Genomic DNA, 26114 nt, shown 5'->3' with positions numbered 1-26114 from the left:
CCCGGGTTGCATCGTTTTTATCCTGTTCTGCCCGCCCGCATTCCTTCGATAATTTCAATATTATAATGCCTCATATCAACTTTGCCTATTCATATTAATCTCTCGATATCAAGGTGTATGTATATCAGAAATATTATTATTAAAAGTTTATAGTAAATTGCAATTCTCGTCTTTTTTTTGATATTTTAATAATAATTACAAAAAAAATTTGAAAATATATATTTCTTAAAGAAAAAAATGCATCGTTATAATTTGCACAAAGTCAATTTTTGTGTCTTTAGTCGTTCGTTCTTTTTTATAAAATTACAATTTTTTTAAACCGGACATTCTCAAATCATAATTTATTAAATAAAATTAAAAAAAATGATAAAAATTGGACCAGTAGATTCTGGACTAGAAAAAAATATATATATAAAGCTTGAAAAATATGATTTTATAATATAAAAAAAAGTTTCAAAGATTTCGATGCCATTCTTATACGTTTAATATATATATTTTTTCTTTATATTTAGACATTATTAAAAATCACTTTATATAATTCAAGATATGTATATGTTTAGGAAATTATTTACTTTTTATAGATAAGAAGAATTTTGATGTTTCACTTATTTTCAAGTGCACTCTCCTCTTAAGTATAGCGCGTGTAACTTTTACTTCCTGTACGTGATTCGTTACTTTAAAATCAAGGGCACTTTACCCGTAATAAAAAGCTTCGAAGTGGAAACAAACGAGCGGTCTATTCAGAATTTCGGAAACTCTCCGAGATACTCATGGCGAGATCTGGTCTTCGTCTTGTACTTCAAGAATCACGACGGATCGCTGTTAATCGAACCAACGCCTTCATTTTTCCCAAGACATCTCCGGTTTCAAAGTCTCCGCGAAAAGTCTGTATGCTCGTTACTTTTTCTTTCGAATCTCTCTCTGAGAAATCTTGTCGAACGAACAAATATGTTGTATAAACACAACTACTGATAAATTGAACGACACGTTTAATGGAGACATATTTTTTTCAGACAAATGTATCGAGCTCATAATTTTTCGTACGATAACTATGTTAAATAATGCAAGCGATGTCGTTTCTAACTGAATAATGAATCAATAATAATTAACCGTTCTTCTATTTGTTTTTTTTAAAATACTTATTTACGGTTACTTTGATTCTCTTTTGTGATTCTCGCAAGCAAAGCCTCTTTTGGTTACTTGCGTAGATTTATCATTATGTCAGTTTTTAAATATTTCAAATACACTTTTTTCAAATAGATTGTATAACAAAATTTAATTTTGAAAATCAGTTATTAAAATTGCACAAACTTTTTATAACAATCTTTTTCAAAGATTATATTTCATATGTAAATAAGACATAATATAAATATGTATAAGATTGTGTATATATGTTGTATTTCAATGTCAGTACAAAAATTCTTTTAAAGAATTGAAAAAAAAAAGAAAAACAAGATTTACACTACAAATTTTGCTTAAAATTTCTTTAGATTTCTTAACATTATGATATCGCAGATTGAATACTATAGCAAATTAGCAAAAAAGAAAAAAAAGAAAAAAAAATTACAATAATAAAAACTCTCAGAAAAGCATACACATATCAAGTATAATCTCTCACTAGAAAATTTTTCATGTAACTGAATGTAATTTGCATAACACGCATAAATGATTAAGCATTCGATAAATGATTCTAATGTCACAAATTAACTAGAATCAAACAAACCGCAGGCATTTCGGGTAAAGGACGAGCAGATATCCACTACACACGAAAACGATTTAGCCCTCATAGAATTTCCGGTTAATCGAACTCTCTCGCTTCCGGCGAGGAGATCGACGAATCGTGAAATCGAAGGGTATCGACAGATAATTCGATAGAATCTGTTCTCTACTATCTCCCTCGTAGACGAAAATAACAAGTTTAGAGTTCTTCAGCGATTTTTTATTTTGCGATCTTCTTTTGGCAAACATTTCAAAATTAATCAAAAATTATAAAAAAAGAATCATTTTAATTAAATTCTATCCTCAAATGTGTAATTACATGCTAAAATTTTAATAATGCTAATTAAAATAAAATTTTTTCCAAATTTAATAAGAAATTGAATTTATTATTTAATAAAAAATTTTGATAATTTATCAATATATCGTACATAATAGCAGATGTATTATATAATACACTATATTTGCAAAATCAAGAATAAATTTAAACAATAGAATTTGCATATATTATTAATTGAGTAAATATTATTAATCTTTTTTTTTTTATAGAACTGACGATTCAGCTTTTAAAATTTTACCAATATGTACGTGTACGTGGCAAAATTTATGAATCCAAATACATTATAAACAGTTTTGCAATAAAGTTATTTTGAAGCAAATATGCTGTTATCGTGGTTCGATTAATTTTAATTTAAACGATACCATTGTCATGCGTAATAATAACTAGACATTCAACACGATGCGTTTGCAAACCACGATGCGAAACGATGGAAGTGTATAAATGGATCATTATGTATTTATCAGAGAATAAAATGAGTAATATTTAATTGGCTGGAACTACAAATAAGCGGTATCGATATAACATTTATCACATTTCGAGATTTATGAACGAAAAGCATCGCGAAAAATTCTTTCTAAAAGATCAATATTTTTGAAGAATCAGAATTCTATCAATTACATCGAAATTTTGAGAATAAATACTGCCTCTCTTTCTCTCTGTAGGAGAGAAAAAAAATATCTGTCAGTGTTAAAAATATAATGGAACACTCAAAGAGTGCTCGGAAAACACCGCTGTTTCGCGGAACAGTAGTTGAAGGGTACAGGATATCACCTGCAGAAGATAAACGACGCTGCGTTTCGGTCGTATTTTTCGCGAGCAGTAAATAAGAGAATCCAGAATCCAAGTCTGGCACTCGCGAAGTAGTGTACGAGTACGTTGGTTATACGCGCGGTAATAAATACTTTCCAGACTACACGAGAGAAAGAGATTGCAGCTGGTAACCGTCCAACTGTTGAGCCGCGAACCGCATATATAAATCGGTAAAAGACTTTTAAGATTTTACGGCGGGTAATACGCATACATATTGCGGGAACTTTGCTGGGAACATAGAGGCAGGTCGACGACTGCTATCGATGAGATCGTTATTTCTCGTGGTCGTTGTACATTAACTCTTGAAATTTAATTTTGTAATAGCGAAAGCGCGGGTAACATATTTTCATGATGGCTTTGCGATTTCTCAAAGATTCATCGGATCTAATGATTGATGGTGATGCGCGAAGCATTATGAAATTATACCTAATTAACTATACTTTACGAAACGATTAGGCATGTATAATCGTAAATATGAATTATTATTATTATATTATAGAAATTGGCTAGAATAAGAAATGTATTTTTCAAAATTATTATTATTCAAAATAATTATTTAATCAAAATAATTATTCAAAATGTATTTTTCAAAATAATTATTTTTCAAAATTATTATATAAAATGCAAAATGATATGTATTAATTATACGATAAGAAAATAAAATTTAAAATTTATATATAATATTTATAATAAAATTTATAAATATAAAATTTTTTGTGAATATTAGAAAGCTAATAATATTGATAAGAATATAAGCTCTTTTATATCTATAATTTATTTAAAAAATCTAGAAAAAATTCTTAAACTTAAAAATTATTTTTTGTTAAAAATTTTGTGCTTTATTTTGCAATATAAAAACATCGCAGTTAATAAAAATATATATGCATAAAGCGTTCAACGCGCACACTTTTTTCACACACTGCAGATAAGACTTTACTCGAATTCTACGGATAATCCCCGTTCTTTCACGTTCATCCATCCCTCGTCATTAATATTCCAATCAGCCGCGCGCGCGCCGCGTTCACGCTTGATATCGATCAGATTCTTTTCTGCCGACGACGCACGCCATGGCTTCGAATATCAACGAGACGGCGCACCATCATCGATGACAACGAGAGAGCAACATGGAAAATTTGCGCATCGATGAGAAAATATTAACTCACGGTTATGATTATGATTATTATGCTTTTCGATAGGATCAATTTAATGGATAAAACGAACGATCACGGAACGTCGTGAGAGATCGATTTTCATTTTCTCCATGACTGAGAATCTCAAGCGTGCCAATCTCGCTAGGTGAGCGGATCTCGGATATTTGACCGCTCTCTTATCGTCCTTCCTACGTGTTATTTATCAAATTCTAAATATGTTCATCTAAAATCGCTCATACATTGGTATCGAGAAGATATTTCAATTTTATTAAATTATATTTATATATAATAAAATATATATTTAGATTGTTTTTATCTCTAAATTTCTATGAATAATAAAAAAAAAATAATAATAATTTAATTCAAGGCATTTTTATTGCATGAAAAATAGACTTCTTGATAATGGAGTTTAGTTTAGACATATAACTGCGCTTTTACACCAGCGACTTGCAAGTGCATCGCGTGCATTATTCAAAGTGAAAAGAGATATCTCGAATGATCCTACGCACCGCACCTTCACGGAGGGGCGTAAGCACGTAATAATTCTTTAACGTCGGAACAGCCGGCAATAATTTATCGAGATAGTACCATGAAGTCAAATGATAAAAGTGCCGGCAACGCGTAGGCCCACATTCTTAAATTGCGTTGTCACACCGATACAATCGATACTATTCAAACTTAACGGAACAATTGAAACATGTGATGATATCAAACGTCCTAATAAAATTCAAGGCAAAATGTTTCGATTGCAATAGATACTAAATTAAATAAATAATCAACGCGATAATAATGCAATATTAAATAGACAAAATACAATCAAATTATAGATAAATTAATTATCAATTGTCGCATAAATAAATTTAGTTATCAATTTCGGTTTTTTTTTTTTTTCAAAAAAAAGCCATTATTATTTAAGATCGTATTTTAGAAGAATTAAATTATTTAAATTTAATTACCGATACAGAAAGGGATACGAGATATATCTCTCTCAATGCGTACCAACAAAACATACCAATCAGCTGTCGCATTTTTAAATAATCAATGTCGCCGTGATTCACCGAGTCTGTTTCACGCGATAACTGTCAAAGCCGAGAAAGACATTAGAGAAAATACCGACGACGGCGACGGTTGACTATGGCTGGTCGTATCTCGTTGCGCGCCGTATGACGTCAATCGACCCCTCTTGCGCCGAATTACGACCGACCATTTCACCCGAACAGCCTGAGTCCTGAGTCAACAGTAACCGTAGAGGCGCGTATACATACGTAGCATCCGGGGTTAATCTACTCCCCCCTCGTGGCTAGTTTCCGCGAGAAATTATTCTCGCTCGTTTCGTCGCTCGACAGACGACGTATCACGGATTTTCAGCCGCACAAGAGAGCAGTCGGCATTTGAGAAAGTCAACAATAAGTACTATACATACTTGTCAGTATATATATGTATCATATATTCAATTTATATTTCTTTTCATATGAGAGAGAAATTCTTCGATCGGTTTTGGTTCTAATAAATGAATAGATAATAATTTATGCTAATATCTTTCGTAAGGGAAACAACATCCAGATTATTATTACAGATTATATAAATTGTTTTAATTTATAATTATTTATATTGCAATGTTATATTTATTACTGTCTACGAAATTATCATCAATTATTTGCCGCTTTGTAGTGATAATACCTTGATTCCGTTTAAAAAAGAATCGTGTATAATGTTAAATTAAATGACAATGATATATGCAATTGCGCTAAATAAAAATACTGAATAGCTGCTATTGTACAAAATAATGAAGCTGTTCGCGAGACGATGCCAAAAATATAGAACATGAAGGAATATGTACAAAACTATCGGGTATCTTAATGACAACAACAAATTGTCCTCGTGGAAAATTGCCCGAGTTTTTTCCGCATCGCGCGATTCTATCGAGAAGATTTCAATTTCTCATCCTTTCATGTTCGTCGACCATTTGATACGCCATCCAAGCGGGTCAGGCAACCGGCCAGGATGGCAACGTTTGTTGCCTCTTTTCGAGGCAATCCGCGAAGGCACTCGACCGAAATTACATCGTGGAAAGCTTTCCCACGGCTCTTATATCAGGCTCTCTCAGGACATTTGAAGGACTAACCATCCGCGGTGTTCTTAAATCTTTGCTGTTAAATAATTCTTAGATAAGATTACGTCTTGTTGACATCTTACGATTATATCATTCTATTAGAAGTGATCTAATTGGGAAACAAGATTCTAAATTTTTAGATAATTTTAAAGAATTACGAATGTTCAGCTAAAAGAAAGAATTCATGTCTAATTACTTTCATTCCTTGCCCATAGCTTTCTGATAATATATATGATTCATACTAAAAAAAATTCTCAAGATATAAGATATCTTCTTTTTCACAGTTTATCGAATTAAAAAAAATATATTATATTTAAATAATAAATGAATATAAAGAATATAGCATGTAATTTATAATATAGATGTTTTCAGACTTGTTTTACGACACGATAGCATTTGATTGTTCTCTTGTGGCACATCGTACTGCGGTTTTATTTTTATTTCTAGATCAAAGATGTGTTTAATTCCTCTCTTTCAATTTTTATTTTTTATTTTCTTTCAGAATTAGCATATATTGGAATTCATACAAATTCTTTATATGTTATATTTATATACTTTTTTCGATATCATAAATTACACAAACAAATGAAAAAAAGAGGAAATTAAAAAGAGACAAGTATACGAATAAAGATTTCTCGCAAAACTTAATAAAATATATCGAATGTATTGGCAATGTTATTCACTGAATCAAACTTTATTCGACGCAATCAATCTTGGACACCGTACATTAATAATGATAAGATTAGATAATCTTACAAGCGCGATATTTATCCACGCATGGATCGATACTATGCATACAATCATGGCAGAATATAACGTCTGACGTCTAACGTTTTTTTTTGTATTCAATGTACAGCGATTAAATCAAATATTATTAATAAATATATTTAAAAAATTATATTTTATTGCCTTATAAATGTGTATAAAAAAAATAAAAATAAATAAAATAAATAAAATAAATAAAATAAATAAAATAAATAAAATAAATAAAATAAATAAAATAAATAAAATAAATAAAATAAATAAAATAAATAAAATAAATAAAATCAATAAAATAAATAAAATAAATAAAATAAAAAAATAAATCTATTATATATATTCATAAAAATATTGAGACAAAATCTATGTAATCAGACACAGATATGTGATAATCTTAATTTATCTTAGAGAAAAAAAAATACAAGATTTCACAAAGATATTTCATACACAAAAAAATTGTCCACAAGAAAAGATACGCGATAGATTTGTCTGTGATCTCGGCGTCATAAACGCGCACGTGTGGTAATAAACTGGTTTTTCCACGAGACGGCGACTTCAAAATATAACTAGGAAAGCGAAATGGAAGTGCAGAAAGAAAGAAAAAAAGTGGAAAGAGGAAGGAAGGCGGAAATAAAGCGTGCCAACGTGCCTGGCACAAACATAACACTTGGGACATATTGTTAAAAATCTTATGCAAAGAGTACAATTGCAACGATAACTTAAAACACTTTAAAATAAGCGGTGAGTAAATTAATTTCATCACAAACATTGCAGAAAACGTAAAAAAGACAATCAAATTACTTGACCAAAGAAAGCATGTCTGCTATTCAAAAATTGATATTTAAATTCAGTTAATTATCACTTTTTTCATTGTAGCAATACATAACTTTGATTCAAAATTAATTTAACTAATTTATTGAAATAAATACTTAATTTATTCTCTCTTATACATTATGTAAATATGTATAAAAATAAAATAATTGATTTAATTATATAAATTAACATTAAGTGAATTAAATTAAATTATTCTGACAAAATCTATAAATTGATATCCAAGAAAGCTTTAATATTTATTAAATATAAATTGTGAATAATGTATTATGTTATCAATAATTACCAACAATCAGATTCTAATTAAGATTCAAAGTTATGTACGTATGTCATTTAAATGCTTCGTGTAATGTAAAATATGCTAATGTTAATAATTCGCCGAAGGCTCACTATTGCTCAGCTTGGATTATGTTAATCAGAGATTTGCGCCGTTGCAACAGATGCCACGACTCGACGAGATAAACGAGCAATTAAACCAGACGCATGTTCCTCAATTCTCCGTTTTCCTCTCGTACGAGATTTTAAACCGGAGGGTGTCTCAAACACACCCTTCGTCTAGCGTGATCGCCCCTGTCTACGAAAGATTAGATTCTAGCTAGAGGGTGGAAGCTCGGAATCTGCAGTAACGTTGTTCGTTGATGGAATTCATGTCGGTTCTCCTTCCGCTCTCTTACGTTAACGAGGAAATATTGTTTACCTATTCCTGCTCTTCCTTTCTCTCTCTCTCTCTCTCTCTCTCTCTCTCTCTCTCTCTCTCTCTCTTGCATGCGCAAGATGATCGGAAAATAAATTTTCTTTGCTATTTGACGGACATTCTCAGGCTTTACATATATATATATATATATATATATATATATATATATATATATATAAGAAATTGCAGTGTCTTCGACTTCGAGCTGACTTTTGAATTTCAATAAAATTTGTTTCATTATAAATCGAAAAAACTGAAGCGATTTAATGCGATAGCGAATTATATAAAGCAAAGAAAGAATTATTTTTACACTCGGCTTTTAAATTTTCTAATTGTCTTTGTTATATGCGCATCTTTTATCAATAATTAGGAAGTAAAATATCTCGGAATCAAAATTTATAAAAATCCAATTCTAGGACGTGTAATAATTAAGACTCGTGAAATAAATTTTATATGGATTATTTAATGCGATTTAAATTTTAAATCATTGTTGCGAAAAAAGCACACACGCAATCATCATTGAATTTCTATAAAGATCCTTAATTTAATGCGGGCGACGGAACACGAATGCTTCCTGATGGCTCGCGAAGGTTAAATTAGTTTCACCCACATCTAACGAATGTTTCGTCATTTGACCCACGACCTATCGCCGCCATGACATTACAGCCGTGGGATGATGACTTGTCATGGGAGCCGTCATGTAACAGCAAAATTTTATCTCTCGTTTGATGAATTGATCTCTGAATCAGAAAATTCTCTTGCCTCTTTGTTTCGATAAGCTCATTTAGGTAAGTAAATAAATCTTAAAAAATAAGTATATACAACATATCAATTATTCAATTTAAATATTGTAAAAATTCGAGGAAAATTATTAGAAAACATAATTCATTAATTTCAAGTTACTTATTTTTTTTTTTACATGAATTTAATAATTTAATATTTTATTAAAAGAATTTTATACAAACTTTATTAGTTTTTTATTTTATTTTAATCTCGTATCTTATCTAATATATTCAATTTTTTTGTCGAACAATATAGTTTTTATATTATTCTAGTGGTTACATAAAAAAGAGAAATAATATTTTGCAGTGCGTTATTATCGGATAAAAAATGAGTTGTGTTGCTGGTGGACATGAATTAAGTTAAAAACAATAATCCAGCTTCTATGGAACGCAACCAAAATGAGTTACGCTGTCACCCTTGTCCGTAATTTTATTCTTTCCTATCATTCTTCAAAAAATATAAAGAGGATGAGAGAAAGAGAGATATAAGTCCTTTCTTAGTGTTCTTTTTGTGAACAATCGCACCATTGCTGGTGGTCCAAACCAGTTCAAATAAATATGGGGATTCCGTGGACAGTTTCCCTTAAAAAAAAAAACTAACAATAAAACGTTTATAAAGGTCGCAGGAAGTTGTAAGAGACAAATTTACTTCCCGTGAGCTTTACCGATTTTGATCATAATTATATAACTTAGCGATAATAACGATATAAAATGTATGTAAAATTCCGTTATTATTTCTGAGACATAATAACTTTAAAGCCTCTTCCTTTTAAAGCTGTTTTAATTTTGTGCTCTACGGCTATAAAAAAATACATTATTCTAATAATTATATTATTATATCTTAACGAGTCATAAAAAAGAAAATTTATGTATTACATTTCTCTAGAATTATTTTTAATAAAAAATAACGTAATACAGTCCTCGTTATTTTAAAATAAATATAAATTAAGATAAAAATATATTTAATCGAGAAAAATGTGATAAAAAATTTGCTAACATAAATTAGAACAATAAATGTAAGTCTTAGAATCTGAAATAAAAAATTAAATTAAGAAATTGTACGATAAATCGAGCCATTTCTCATTCGTATCGCACTGTTGCATCGTATATAATACCGATTCGTTCGAAATATATCCGCGTGTGAACGTTTTATTTGTGCGCGGTATTAATTCTCATGGAGTCGCGGCGGCGAAGAAGATTCTGCGGAAGAAAACGAAAAGAGCGAGGATACGATGATGGTGGAGCGTGAAGGCAGCAAAGTGGAGAAAATGAAAAAGCAGTACCGCCTGCGGCAGGTAAACCGCGCACCTGCTCTATATAACGCAGGATATGTCAAACACGACAATGAAGTCTCTTTGAATGGAGAAGCAAAAAAAAAGCTCATGGAAGTCTGAATGGAATAATCTGCCGCATCTCTCGCGCATCACGATTTTCTACAACATGTTTCAAGAAGAATTTGCCGGACATGTCCAGCAATATGTTACGCGGTTGATTTTAAATTAAAAACAATGCAAGTAAAAATCGAAAAACCGCATAACTGTATAATTATAATTAAGAATTAGATATATCTATTTCTCAACAGAAAGAGAGAGAAGCGAAATTTTTTATGTAGGGATAGCTTAAATTGAAATTTAAACGAAATTTTATTATAACTACAATGAATTAATATTAAATAAATCAAAAGAAGATAATTATAAGATGTAAAGCAAAAACTCTTAAATAATTCTATATTATTTATTCTTAAGCCTAGGATATATATGTAAATATTAAAAAGATCACAATTTTTAAAGATTTTACTTTCGCGATAATGATACAAAACATTATTATCACTCGATTTTGGGCTGTGCTTGCAGTAAATATCACAATTTATAATTCCTGATCTCATTTACATCATGCAAATATCACGCGTCCGTGTTGAATTTTATCGCCCGACCATTCTCTCGCAAAATCAATTTTTTAAACATATTATTCGCGTGGCGAAATATAATTAATTACGAGCCGCGTTTATCTCGCCGCGTTAACGCATTAGTGAATCGCGCATTTATTCGTATCAGAATACAGTGCAAAATACGGCAAAATATTATCGAGACGTATCACAAATCCGATAAAAAAGACAGGCTGAAAAAATGAAACCGTAAATTAATGCGCGATGCTAAAAATATAACATTCTATTTCCAGGCGAAAATTCGATTCTTCATCTCGAAAAACGCTCACGAAAGACGCTCCGATGCAACCTGCATCCACCGATGCTTCAGAAATATATCTTGAAAAGATTGCGTGTCCTGTCGCGAGGCGTGAATGCTCGCGTGTATAAAGTATCCCGAAGACCGTGGGAATCGCTACAGATTATCCCCTCCATGTATATTGGCAAGATCGGTATATTCCGAATGTAGGTGGATCGATAATCCGACGAATTACAATCTTTGTACAAATATGTAACTCGTAAATAAATATATTTTTATATAATAGACGCTGATATACATGCCTGCGTGTGTGTAATAATTTAATTAAACCGAAATAAAAATAAACACGCTGTAAATTGCGCGATTCATTTAAGAGTAGCAGTTGATTGTACAAGAAACCGTCGTCATTATGTAATCCATTGTCTATCTTCATTGGGAACAGTTAACGACAGTTGCGAATAGAGCGAAATGCAGTTTGACAACTTGTTGCTAACACTGAATGTGAAACGTACTCGTTGAAAGCGGAAACAATCGATCGACTGTCAGGATTTCTCAAGGAAACTAGCGTGACAAGATTTTCCAGTTGAGGTTCTCAATAAATATTCTACTGGACACTCCGATTAATAAAAATCCTACGCTCTCCATTACCAATTATATATTTTCTTTTCTGGATTTTTATTTGATTCCTATAAATGTGTATTTGACCAACATTGTGTTTATACATTTATTTTAATTGCAAGATTGAATTTCAGCAAAATATAATATCGAATTGAATAGAATCTCTTTAAAGCTGATATCACATACGATATGGTACCGATTTGCCTGGTAATCTATAATAATCAAACAGCTATCTTTCGATTAAACGCTATCAACTGCACAAATGTCAATAATGATTTTAAAAGACTAATATGTTTTGAAGACGCGATTGAAAAAAATGTACGACTACATAAATATCGTCCAGTCAAAGATAACCTAATTAACCATTGCACTAATTATAATTTATTTGCATACATGCGAGATAGTTAACATTATATCCTAAGTATTTGCATTTACATTATAGATTTTTGCGAGAAAAGAAATATATCTATTTTTTTTCAAATTCACATTTAAAATTAAGAACTTGAACGAGAAGAAAATAAACGAGGGGGTGGCTTTGGAATACGTCTACGTCGCTGACATACCTCGAGACCGATCGATCGCAGCCTTCTCTCTAACTACTCTCCATTTGAAGAGTCCTTGGCACTCTGGTCAATGTCATAACAGAATAAAAATCCGCTTTCGCCAAAAATGGTGGAAAAGATGAACACATGTGATAACATAATACTATGACAGATTTTTCACGCAACTCCACACGCGCATACACATATTTAACAATCAATTAAAATATTTATTTTATAGCCATATTTCTCTCTCTGTCTCTCTCTTTCTCTCTGTTTAAGAAAAATAAATAAAAATAATATTTTATTTAATTAATTTAAGAAATTTTTTCATATACTTTTTCATAACGCATTCTTTTTAAATTAAGTATATATATATATATTTTTTCTTTTTTTTTTTTCATGTCATAAGAAGGGATCAAATTTATCAATAAGTAAAATTGCTTTAGAATCTTTAGATATTTGTTTTTACAATGGAAACGATTGTCACTAAATATATAGATTTGATTTCCTAGGTATGTGCATATTGGTATGCCAGTTTCATGAGCTCTGTATGCCGGTTAGCGAATATATATTTATACTCTACTTGATAGCTACGGAAAGTGGGGGATCAACATACTCTCCCTCCCCCCACCTCCCTCGTTCTTCGTCATGAAACCGATGCCGACATTCACCTTTCTCCAATGAGCAGTAAGAAATCCCGAGCACAACTAACGGTAAAACGCGTTAAAATACGCGAAGAAGCAGGTGGTAAAAGCTTTTAATCGACGGGGCACTTTCGCCCCTAATTACGCCACTGTCGACCGCGAAATCTCATTATATTGTCGGCCCGTCTTAAAACAAAACCATCACCAATTATTTTGGGCCTCGAGCCACTATGTTATTTTTTTTCTTTTTTTTCTTGTTTTGCTTGACAAATTAATGACGATCAGCCTAAAAAAATGTGCACGTTAGGGCCTTTTAATATGTATAACATCGAAATTATTGTGTTACAATCTTCAGAATGTTGGCACGATGATACGTTCTTATTAAATGGGCCTTAAAACTTCGCGAGAGCTAGCCAAATTGCCACATAAACAAATATGTTAATAAAGCAATTATATTGCTTAAAAAAGATATTATTTAGTAATCATTAAATATTTTATAAAAGATATATTTTTTAGTAACAAGAGAAATAGGTTATATCGAGGTTTTTTTCTCTTATGTGTTTTTGTATTATCTATCTATGTATTTTATAGCTTTGTAAATTTTTTGATTCTTTTTTATTGATACTTATAATATCTTCGTATTCTCTTTGTAATCACTTCTCGTAATATCAAATGTCTTCAATACATCAAAACTTGACAAAATTTAACTGTAAAGTAAACAAAAATTTTTGTATTTTATTTTAATGAGTCTCAAGCTGTTCCAACAAATATAAATATTGAAAAAAAAATAATAAATATGTACAAGACAAAGAAGGATAATAAAAAAGTCTCGTTCCTGTACGTTCGCTTTCGTAAGCAAACGCAATCATAACTAGTTACACAACACTATTTCTCATGTAAGCGCGCCGGCCGTCTCGCCGATACTCTAATCGCATCGGATTATTTAGAGTTAATATACAGCTTGGGAGTCTTGCTTCATAGGGATAACCGGCGGTCAATCTAATTAGAGTAAAAAATTGTTAATTAATCCAGGACACGCTTGAAGCGATTTTTCGCGACGATTCCAGTTACTTTGTACGACATGATATAATTATCGTGGCGACGATTTAGATAAACGCGCTTTAATTTATTAATCCGAAAGACCCTCGCAATTAAGTATTCGATAAATTGAACCTTCTCTTGAATATATGAACGATATAAGTCGCAAATTTAATTATAATGATAGACATAGTTACGCTTCGGTACGCAATAAAATCGTTTCTTGTAAATCAACACACCTTGATTTACATAACCAGAGTTTTCAATCGTTTATATTTGCTATCGTGTGAGATGATCAAAATATAATTATTTAAATTTTTCTATAACGTTATTTTATCCATTTTTGGCTATGCTTATTTGTTGAATAATTTCTTTTACTTTCTTTTAATTTTTTTTTTTCACGCAAAGAGCATTTTTCTTTCCTTTTCTCTTCTTTTTCTCCATTACTATGAAATTAAATTAATAAAGATAAAAAGCAAAGATCAAAGAGCTGCACATTCGATACAAAACGAACTTCTCTGGGACTCTTAATTACGCATCAGATTTATTCATTAATATTTTCAGAGTTTAATTTCAGAATTTCGCTCCGCCTTAATACCCACGCTACAATCCGATACATATCAACCGATCGATAATTATCAGTCATAGTTGAACATGCCTGTTACGATAATAGCGATGCCCTTACGGTAGCGTTATAATTAAGCGATAATGTTTTTTTATTAAAAAACGTGCATAATCAACTAAATTAGGCCGAAGATAATCTTACGAAAAATGTTATCAAATATAAGGCATCTCATTCTCAAGCTTTTAAGATATCAGGATTGTAAAAAAAAACATTATCTGAACACAATATATATTCAAGAATCAAAGTTGGATTTTACTCGTAATTATTTTAAGTTATGGATTATCATACAAAAAAATGTAAATGCGTTTATAATATAAATGCATGCAATGATTCGCTTTTATTATTTCGCGACAACTGAAAATGTGTGCATAATTGCAGATTTAACTGTATATTTCGCAAAAATCTATAATGGAATATCTCGCGAAATTCGGTAATAAGATAAATTTGAAAACTTTTTTATTACTTCTTTTTTATTACTTCAATATTTAATTTATATGTAAATTCAACGGATATAACATTTAAAAATAACAAGCTATTTCTCTCTAATAATAAAAAAAGTATTATATTTCTATATAATTCAAACTATTTTAAAGAACGATACAAGATATAAAATTTTAATTTATAAAATTTCTCGGTTTTTGTGATTTTAATAATAAAATCAAACATTTGTAGAAAAATATATTAAATTTAACTCTTCGACGAGAATGCCGGTTCCATTTTGAAGAATTTACATAATGCATAATATTGTATAAATAATAATGTACACGACGAGAAGTTTAGCCGTATTATTATTACGTAACACGAAACATATGCAAAAAATATAAAATCTATAGTCATTATAAAATCATTATTCTCTCTTCGTCTAACCGCAATAATCCTAAAGTTCTCACGTATTTTCGCGTGTACTATTGAAATGTCATCTCATATCCAGTTTCTCACAATTATTTCGGAAAGTACGATCAATTATTTCTCTCCTTCTCTTTCCTTTATTTAAAAAAAAAAATCTCTTCCGGTAAAGAATACACTATAATCTTTCCTGATTGTTGCTTTAATGTGATGTGCTAATACACACACGCGCGCGCGCGCGCGCGAAATACCACCGGCATGTCTCGATTACACAATCTTTATTTATATTTATGCAAAATTTTTAATAGCTACATCTGTAGCTTTAGAGATATTGAAGAGTTTTATGCAAATTATATTGCTTGCCCGCTTTGCCGTCTTTACAGTTTACGGTTGGAAAGCAGCGTATTCGTGATTCTTTGAAGATTTCAGCCAGAAAAGGGAATTAATTCCAGAAGCTGCGCTTCTGCCGCATTTAATCTCGCAACAATGCATTATTCGCTGTAAATGTTAAGCAACGCTTGACTTATTCGCAGTAACTTCTGTAAAGACCGTGACATCGATGACATTTACATAAAGCGGTATTTGCATAAAGCACATACGACAGATTCGCGCGACGACGAGAATGCTGACGTTGAAGATGCGGCCGCGATACGATGATACCAGCTAGGTGTTAACATAATCATTTCAGTGAATACCGTTTTTAATTATTAATATGGAAGCGGCCACGAGGGATCAATCCCGCCTTCACGTTCGTTTATCCAATAATCTTGTAAAATATCGTCATGAAATTTATAAATTTAATTTATCATAAAAGTAACTTGCATATTCGTGTTATCGATTACGTTAATTATCTTCGAAAGCGGCGATAAAAGAACAGCAATTTTACAATTTGAATCTTTTCCATACATTATTTTTTAACATATGTTGAAAATAACTAAATTTAATTGAGAGATATTAATAATTATATCTTGATGTACAAATTAAAAAATATATTTCTTGTAAAAAAAATAAATCTTTTAGAAGATATCTGTTCTTAAGATATAAAAAAAGATAAAAAAATAAATCACAATTAATTTTGAATATAAAAATCTCAATTAGATCGACATAACAAGTGCTATAATAAAAATTAGTAATTATTGATAATGGATCAATTGCAAGAAAAAAAATTATTAAATTTTAGATATTTATTTCGGGATACTGCTCTATAGAAATAAACACGTAAAAGAACAAGCTTTCAAATGACATTGAAGGAATGCCAGAATGGAAAAATTACAAGACAATGATTCAACGGAAATAATTATTACATGCGTTTCGCACGATTGCAGTCACGTATGTTTCGCGAGGAGCATCGTGTACGGAGGCTACACGAGGTCCTGCCTTGTTTAACATCAGCTTTCGAAACAATCGATAAGGCCCACCTCAAGAATTCTCATGCGGAGTACGTCACGCACCTTCCACGAACGATAAACCTGAGCGGAGAACGGCGTGTGTCTCATCGTCAGAAGAGAAGGCACTTACGACGAAATCAGACATGGACAAACAGAACGTAGCGAAACGTATGGTGCCTTTCGAGTTATCGCGAATACGTAGAAAAGTCAATGGCGCGAACGAATATATATGCGAGAAAAAAATTGTCTAGTGTAAATTTTAATAAAATCTAATTTATTGAATATGATTTGAAAACATAAAATAATTTTATTTAGTAATAAAAAATCTTTCTTTATCTCTATTGATTTCTCTTGAGATTTTTTTTTAATTTTATATTTTAAAATCAAAATTTTTCAAATTTTTATTATATAACTATATATAATTGTTTAATTTTTATATCACATTGGCAATATTTGTCTGTCTATTTTTATTTGATAATGTGCTACACGGTATTATTCTTTGGCATTGATAAAAAAAATTAAATGAAGAGACAATTTTTAAAAAGCAGTTTAGTTGGCAAGTAAAATTCATTACAAGTGTCATTATCAATCGATTTTCACGTGTATAATAAATTTAAATTTAAATTTAAATTTAAATTTAAATTTAACATGCCATAATATATTACATCACGTTGTTATTGAATGATTTAATTTCTGACCTAGCAAAACTCGGTCTGGGACAAGCAATTGGCATTTCGAAACCGACACGCTGACGATATGTGAAAAATGTATGCTGCAATTGTTTTGTAGCAACAACGCCCTTGATTCAGGCTCAATAGTGAATTTCAATCGCGCGAATTATTATTCACGTAATTATATCGCACAAATCGATTTCACTCTAATATACTTTGGAGGAAAATTATTCTCAATTGTATAAGAATATATTTACTTATTGTTAGTAGAATGAATGAACCATCACAAAATTCTTTTTTTGCGTCATCTTTAAAAAATTTATGAAAGTGGGATTATCAATTTACGATCTACTTGTTGAAATCTCGATAAATTTCCTTCAAAATTACATCCGTTTTTTTATCTTTTCAATATATTTTGACGTAAATAAAAATCTATAGAGATAAATCTATAAAAATATATAGAGATAAATCTATAGAAAATCTATAGAGATAATAAATTTTAAAACAGCTCAAAAGTTTTTTCTTGTGAAATTAATGTACACACTTTCTACTCTAAAAGTATAACTTATTTCCACACGTCATTATTTTGAAAAAATTAATACTGTCATATGATGATAAGCCATATTTTTTCGAATTCGATTCTTTTTCGAAACTGATTCGTAAAAAATCTATTCGATCGATTATTTTTCGCGCAAGAGAATAATATAAAGAACCACTCCAACCACTTTTATATGATAAAATGTCAATGTTGTCAATGTCGTGTCGTCTGCAACGGGCAGACCTTTGCAAAACCTTCCGGTTATTATCGATCACGTTGTCTGCCTCTCGCTATATAGCTTCTCATCAAGTGACATGTAAACTGTCTGCATATACATATATTGTTTGACAACTCGAATTTTATCGCCGACATTTACGGAAGATTGTGGAAGAGATAATCGAAGAGTATTTTTAACGAGAAGCATCATTATCTTCATCATGATTTGAACAAGAAAATTATTAGAGCTTCTAAATATATATATTCCCGTTATAGAAAAAGTGACGATGTAACCAAAAGAAATTTCTTTTTAAACTCCAAAACGCTAAAAATATATTTATTAAAATAGCTTCTAATAACTGTCAATATTTTATCTTAGACAAAAAAATTCTTTAAAAAGTTTTATACATATATATATATATATATATATATATATATATATATATATATATATATAACATTATAAAATCAGATAAAACAAAATTTATTTTTAAGATTCTTTACATATTGTAGCAACTTTTAAGACACATCATACATGCAATCAATCTGTTAGTTAACAACTATTAAAAAAAAAATGTAACTAGTATTCTCACATTAAAAGCAAGTTCTACAATAACGTAAAATTTACAAGCAAATAAATGGACAAAAATTTTGAATTAAATTTCTTAGAATAACTAAAATGGATATTGGATGTGATCTGTGTTTTAGATGCATTCGATTGAACTAATTATATCCGCCGAATGATATCGGACGTTATTTCTCTCCCGAGATCTCATAATCTGGTCCTAAGTTCGACTTAACCTTAAGATGATCGTTTCGTTCAGACACCACCAAACCATGACAACATTCCAAGGTTAATCAATTTCTACCTGGCACACTATACGTGGAACATACGTAATCCGTCTACGTAACGGAGCTTTAAAATTTTGTACGATTCACGACTGATCGAACCGCAATTTAATCGCGTACGTAACTGTAATAAAGTAGGACGATTTAAAATAATTTAACTGCAACCAGTCGAAAATTGCTAAATCCAGCTATTAACTACCAGACATAATCACATTTTATATGATATTGTCAAATATTATGTATATTATTATGTGTTATCGTATAATATTTTCCATGAAAAATATTTTTTTGTGTTAAATCGTAAACCTTATTTCGTCGATTTATTTTCGACGAGTTCAAATTTCGCGGTGCTATAGATATGGATAAATGCATTATGCCATTTGACTGGGATTATTCTGTTAATATCTTTTTTCTATCATTTAGGATCTCTCAATATTATATTGATAAGAATAAAGTAGTAAAATACTATCAAACAATTAATAATTTTTCGGAATTTTATCGGAAGTAACATCGTAACAAAAAATGCGTTCGCATTCCGTTAGTTGAAAAATAATCTGTATTTCGATATCTCATTCAATATCGTAAACTTTAAGCTACCAAATATACGCTCAATGACAGCGTCATATAAATTCGCTCGAGAAAAATTTTTAATAAATTTAATGATTAGTGTTTGCATGTAAAAAAAATTTACGTACAAAATATACGCGCCTGTACGACACTACAGAAATTTAAACTCGAAATTTCGACCGACTTCAATCGGAATGACCGGCGCGCCTAACGTAATACATGTACCGCTACTACTTACTTGGTTCAGCGTAGTTGGGATGATGTCAGGTGTCTGCGGCAGCATCGTTGCGGGCGTTCTGTCGTTTGCGAGCACACCACGAGTCAAAGCCATTTATCGACACACGCGATCATTGAGATCAGCGACGAGAAATCGCGAAAAAAACACCTTAACGAGACACACTATGGGATCGATCACGGGTCGCACAACCGTTCGTCCTCCTCTCACTCTCCCTCTCTTCGTCCGTTCTCACTGCTTGGTTTTCGCCACTGTACAGTATCGAAATTAAATCCCCGCACTCACGCGACCGACGTTTTGGAGCATCGTTTGAAGCCGCGATAGCGATCAGAATATTCGCGAGAATTCACCGGTCGAGAAAATCTTTTTCCCGAACGCATCGAAGTTCGCCGACAGTGACAGGACGAGACGAACGTCCTTCCCCTACGAGGTGTGCGCGAGGACTGACCGTGACTGACTTCGGTCCGGGCGGTGTAGCTGCGCGAGCCGAGCATCGCCGAACGTTGCCGAGTGCTGCCGGAGACGGCCGAACGGCTGTCATCCCTTTCAATACCTATATTGTATGTATACGCGCTATATGGCGTTTCGAATATTTGTTGGATAACAATAATATGTATTTCTCTGTAGTTTTTGTTATCACATTGCAAGAGAAAATCGAACTTTAGTCTTCTTTACTTTTACTTAATGTTTGACTTGATTTTTGTTGTAAAACGCGCGCACACATACACACACACACACACATTGAGAGAAAAGAAAAAATAATTGCATCAATTATTCTTTTAAAAGATCACAGAATTTTACGATTCTAATATTATTAGCACCAAAAAATATAAATAATTATTTTAAATATTTCTTAAAATTTTGTGATTTTGACTATAAAAAAGATTTTATTATAGTAATACAATATCTGACGTTATGTTTGTGTCTGTAAAAAGATATTAACAAATCTAATGAAAGAACAAAGATATAATACAATTAGGAATTTTATATAGTTTTTCTTTGCACTTTTACGTATATCAGGCTCGCATTCGTATTCATCATGTAACGGTTGTCTCGTAAATAACGTAATGGTATCTAAAGTTGCCTTGCAAATGACAAATTCCTTTCTCTCCCGCGTTTACCTAAGTAACTGTACTTTTATGTTTAATAAACGTGCAATCTCAGATTGCTCTATTTTATTATTCGCATTTTTTTAACAATTGTTTGCATTATTAGATAGAGATTTTTGGTAAAATATTTACGGATAAAGCATTTCGACTATTTCTGATATACATACGCAAGAATGTTTTATCAAGTATTTATTAGGCACATTCATAAATTTCTATAATTTATTTAATACAATTGAAGAAAAAGCGATTCAAGTTTTTGTGAAAACTGTATTATTAAAATTTAAATACATTTTTTTGTTGATAGGGCTTTTCTACAAATGTAATTTATTATAAATATAAACATGAAAATTCATATATAAATCTGTACTTAATATACATTTTGTATTTGTAATATAGACTAAAATTAGCAGTATCTGTCTCTTTAATCTATCTCTTTAATCTCTGTTTCAAGCAACTTTGAATAAATATGGAAAAAAGAAAGGTGTAGAAACTAGAATGGTTTTTTTTTTATTCACGCGGAGGCGTAGGAAGGAAACGGGAATAAAGACGAGAGTGTCAGCAAAAAGTGAAACAAAAGGACGTGGTTAAAAATAGTGGACCGGTTACGTCAACCGGTCCTTCCAAGGACCATGGCCCATTATATTATTCTTTTTTCCACGCCGTCTCCACAGAATACTTTGAAATGTCAGAAACTGAGGCGGGAATAACGATAATGTAATTCGCGCCATCGCGCCAGGCATTTGTATCTGTCAAATTGTAAAAATTTATGAGAACATCGAACAAGAAAGATTTCGCTGTGACCATCGTCAATTCTATAAATTTTACGCGCGTTCATTCACGCTGAATTTTTTAATACCATTTAAATTGTGTTATTATTGAGAAGCGTACTAAGGATATTAAACGTTATTATTTGAAATGTTTATGGTGAGGTGCTTTGTATTGTGCAACAGTAGTTGCACGAAAAGTAAATTAAACTGTTATAATATCATGTAAATTATTACATTAAAAATGCAAACTTAATTTATTTTTCAATCATATGTTTTTATTAAATTCATATAAAATATATATTTGTTAAATGTGTGTGGACAAAAGAATAAAATATTACTAAGTCAAGACCATAATTATAATATTATTATATTCAAGATTATTTCACACTTATCATACAACATTATATAATAAATAGTATGTTGAACAATGATAATATATTGATAAGATTACAAAAAATAAAGCACATTTTTTGCATAAAGATGCTAAATAAAAATCGGCTGACAGCGAGACGGGATTTCCACACGGAATGCCACACACCTGTTTATAGCTGCGATAAGTAAAATGATTACATCATGACATATGAGTCACAGTGAATGAATCTCCACTGAATATCACTGTCAAATATGATATCGTCGCGATATTTCGAATCGCTTACTATCGAATGTACAAATCTGATAATATGATATAAAATAACAATATTTGACTATATTAATTAATTTTTTTTCTCCCAATTCGACTTTTCTTATGATTCAATACTTATTAAAAATTATTTTGAATCATCCAACATAAAGAGAAAATACTATGACGTTGACATATAATGTTACCTTTTAAGTTTACCTTTATGCAATTTTAAAAGTTAATGCGATACAGAAATACGGTTTCTTCCGTGAGAATGCACTTCTTTCTACTCTCTTCGATAAGAATATTTGCATTTGAAAGGTAAAATTCTTAATTATCACATCTTAACGTTATCCTTCTTTGTAGATTGCTACGCTATCGCACAAAGTGCCTTATGTTCTTATCAGTCTCAGTGTACATTATTATGCATAGATGAAAAGAGACTAAAAATTTTACATAGATATATTCTACGTAAAGATATACTCGGAAATGCTTTTTAGAGATATATGAAAAATATGTATCGATAAAATGAGTATATTTTTATTGAGAGTAATTTCTTTAAAAAACAATTAAAAATATTAATTTTATGCTTTAATAAAAAAATATTCATACTAAAATTGTTTCAAATATTTCAAATCTGTTTTATATTGCAGAACATTTATTTTTAAATATATTTCATATTGTTATTCTGTGTTAGGATTTTATATTATATAATATGCCTATTTGATTTACATTTTGTGCCATTTTGTGTACGCGCGAACATTTTATTTAAATTATAATTTGCACTTCAAAGTCCGCATGGCGAGGTTATCCTTTTTCGTATTGCATGCATGAACCAACGGTTTAAATTAAAATCGCGGGCCACTTTCCTTGTGCAACTTTCTATGACCTACATCCCGTGTTCTGCCAACGAGATCGCCTTTAACTGCATCGTCAAACTTCCGGAATAATTAACAGTCGGCTTCCACAGATGACTGAATCTGATTCAATCTTTCGTTTGCATATCCATTCATCGTAGTGATTGCAAATTAAAGTGCAGTGAATAAACCAGAATAATGGTTTTATAATAAATAAAAAGATATTTGCAAAAAAAAAAAACAAAAACAGTAATTTTGCATTGTTTCAACACTGTATTATTTTTTTAAATACTATTGTTAAATTACAGCTACATAATATATGAGCATCGTCAGTTTGTACAAATTTTACAATAATTTGTTTATAAAATTATTTATGTATAAAAAAATTATTTTTAATGTGTCTGATAAATTAATACTAATTTATTGAACACATGCATAAGTCACTTATATTGAGATATAATCATCGCAATAATTGTTGCAAATAACAGCTTATATATCATATTATGCTAACAGGTTTCTGATAATTTGGATTAACTAAATAAACGACTATAAATATTTAGAAAAGCAAGTATTGTTGAGAATGCATCCATAAAACATGATCGTTCCCGATGAAGAAAGACAGAAAATGAAAGAGAAAAACAAGCAACGAGGGTGAAAGAAACCGATCTTTCTACCACATGTTTTCCCGCGGAAAGGAAACTTTTAGATTGCGTCGTTTTCAAGGGTCGTTTTCATGAGAAGTGCGAGGGCGAAGGTAACGTGTGAGAAAAAAAAAACAGAAACACGGTCTATGAAGAAACGATGCCTTGCACGGATGAGCCTCTGGCTTTGCTGCGAAGATGAAATGACCTCGGTCAATGTCGAAGGTCGTTGCCCGACGTCGCAGCATCAAGACAAGTATCGCTTTTCCTTATGTAAACGCAATTAAAAGTTGTCGCATCGCGTAATAATAAAAAGTTTAATTGACTGTGGATGGCCATGAAAATTCATGACTTATTGTTAGCATGCCAAAGTTCAAATCATAAATCCGTGCATATTGTATATAAAGAAAATATAAATTAAAATAAAATTTAAATTTAATATTAAATTTAATATAAATTTAATATTTGATAGATTCTATGCATATAACTAGAATATATGAAAATCAAATCTGAAATAAAAGAAATCTCTCTAAAAAAAGTAAAAAAGTTATTAATAAATATTCTACAAATATTTACATACGCATATATATGTGTATATTATGTTTAAATAGAAGCGCAACCAAAATTAGATATACAAATATATAATACTTATCAAAAATTATCAAGATAAAAGAAAAATAAATGAATTTATAGTTTATAAAAATATAAGACTTCCAATTATGTAACTAAATTGTATGCTTTTTAATATGACTTATTCGGTTGGAATGTGTTATTGAAGAGTTGTTTGCAACCGCATCGTCGAAATAGCAAAGTGTCTAAATATTGATATAACACATTACGAACAAAGCGTTGCTTTATCGAGAACCAGAACTTTTTCATTATTTCTAAACATATTAAACTGTCAGAATTCGAAACAGCAAAAGAATGATATACATTAATAATCGATATAATATTTTCAGGATTAAATTTTCTCTTTAAATTTTTCTTCAAGACAATGGAAAGAGGAGAGATTTTTACTTTGAAATATTTTACTTCTAAATAGGTTTTCTCAATCAACTATGTCGCGCATTTTATTCGGGCACTTTATCTAATGTAAGCGATTTATCGACAAAAATACTTTAAGCATGTTAAACGATAACATTTTATTCTTCTGCGTCTTCTTTTTCTCTCATCTCGCTCGGAGAGAGAGCTTCCCATTAATTTGCGCCACGTTTCTTTCATGTAATTGAGCCGCATACCGATTCACAAGTGCTTTTAGGCACGAGTGCTTCCCGTATTTTCAAGTGGATTAATCTCTTTTTGTTCAGTGAATGGACCAGTCAATGCCTCCGCTACACTCTTGATGGACAATATCGCTATAATGAAATATCGATTTCCGAAATCAACATTGAAACGAATACGTACAGGATTAATCTAAATACGAACTGATACTCCAAATATGTAGAGACAATTTCACGATTTACGTAATATACCTGACTCTTTTTCCTAAGGGAAATTACTTCTCAAATAATTCGCCGCGATTGATTTGAAATCAGGAAGTCAAACTATATTAAGAAAATAAAAAAAAAACCTATTTATGAAAAAGATTATCAATTATTATATATAGTTAAATATATATAATTCAATTTACTAAAATATATATTAGTATAAGCCATACGTCAATTTTCGATTGAAATTATTTGTTGCAACGTGACGAATGATCGCGTCAAATCAATCTCCCATCTCCCTTCCCAGGACGCTTCCATCATACGTTGTATCTAGACAATCCCCGATACGGCAACTCGCGGAGGGAATTTCTGCGTTATAAATGATCGATGCCGATGGAACTAGATCCCCGGGCGCTTCTTCGCTTCCGCGAATGAAGTTTGCCTTGCAGATTCGCGAGCTACGTAGATGCGCTAGGAATTGCATTTAGTAGTACCGAGATATCACGAACAATTCGCTCGCGCGTCAATTATCCTTATC

General features: G+C 30.8%; 1 protein-coding gene across 3 annotated transcripts in view; it reads right to left on the bottom strand.

Annotated features, from left to right (window-relative positions):
* The window catches only part of LOC126848300 (breast cancer anti-estrogen resistance protein 1), a 61280-nt gene extending 40691 nt beyond the window's left edge, over nt 1-20589 (bottom strand). For all 3 annotated transcript variants that reach the window (XR_007687243.1, XM_050589087.1, XM_050589088.1), the window contains exon 1: nt 20160-20589. Coding sequence is in view for 2 of the 3 variants with exons in the window: in XM_050589087.1 (XP_050445044.1) it covers nt 20160-20252 (93 nt within the window). In the remaining variant the exon portion in view is untranslated. The remainder of the gene's footprint in view (nt 1-20159) is intronic.
* Between the last annotated feature and the right edge of the window lie 5525 nt (nt 20590-26114).

The sequence above is a fragment of the Cataglyphis hispanica genome, chromosome 3, assembly GCF_021464435.1.
Source record: "Cataglyphis hispanica isolate Lineage 1 chromosome 3, ULB_Chis1_1.0, whole genome shotgun sequence".
Classification (NCBI taxonomy): Eukaryota; Metazoa; Arthropoda; class Insecta; order Hymenoptera; family Formicidae; genus Cataglyphis; species Cataglyphis hispanica.
This window is presented reverse-complemented; position numbering and strand designations above follow the sequence as displayed.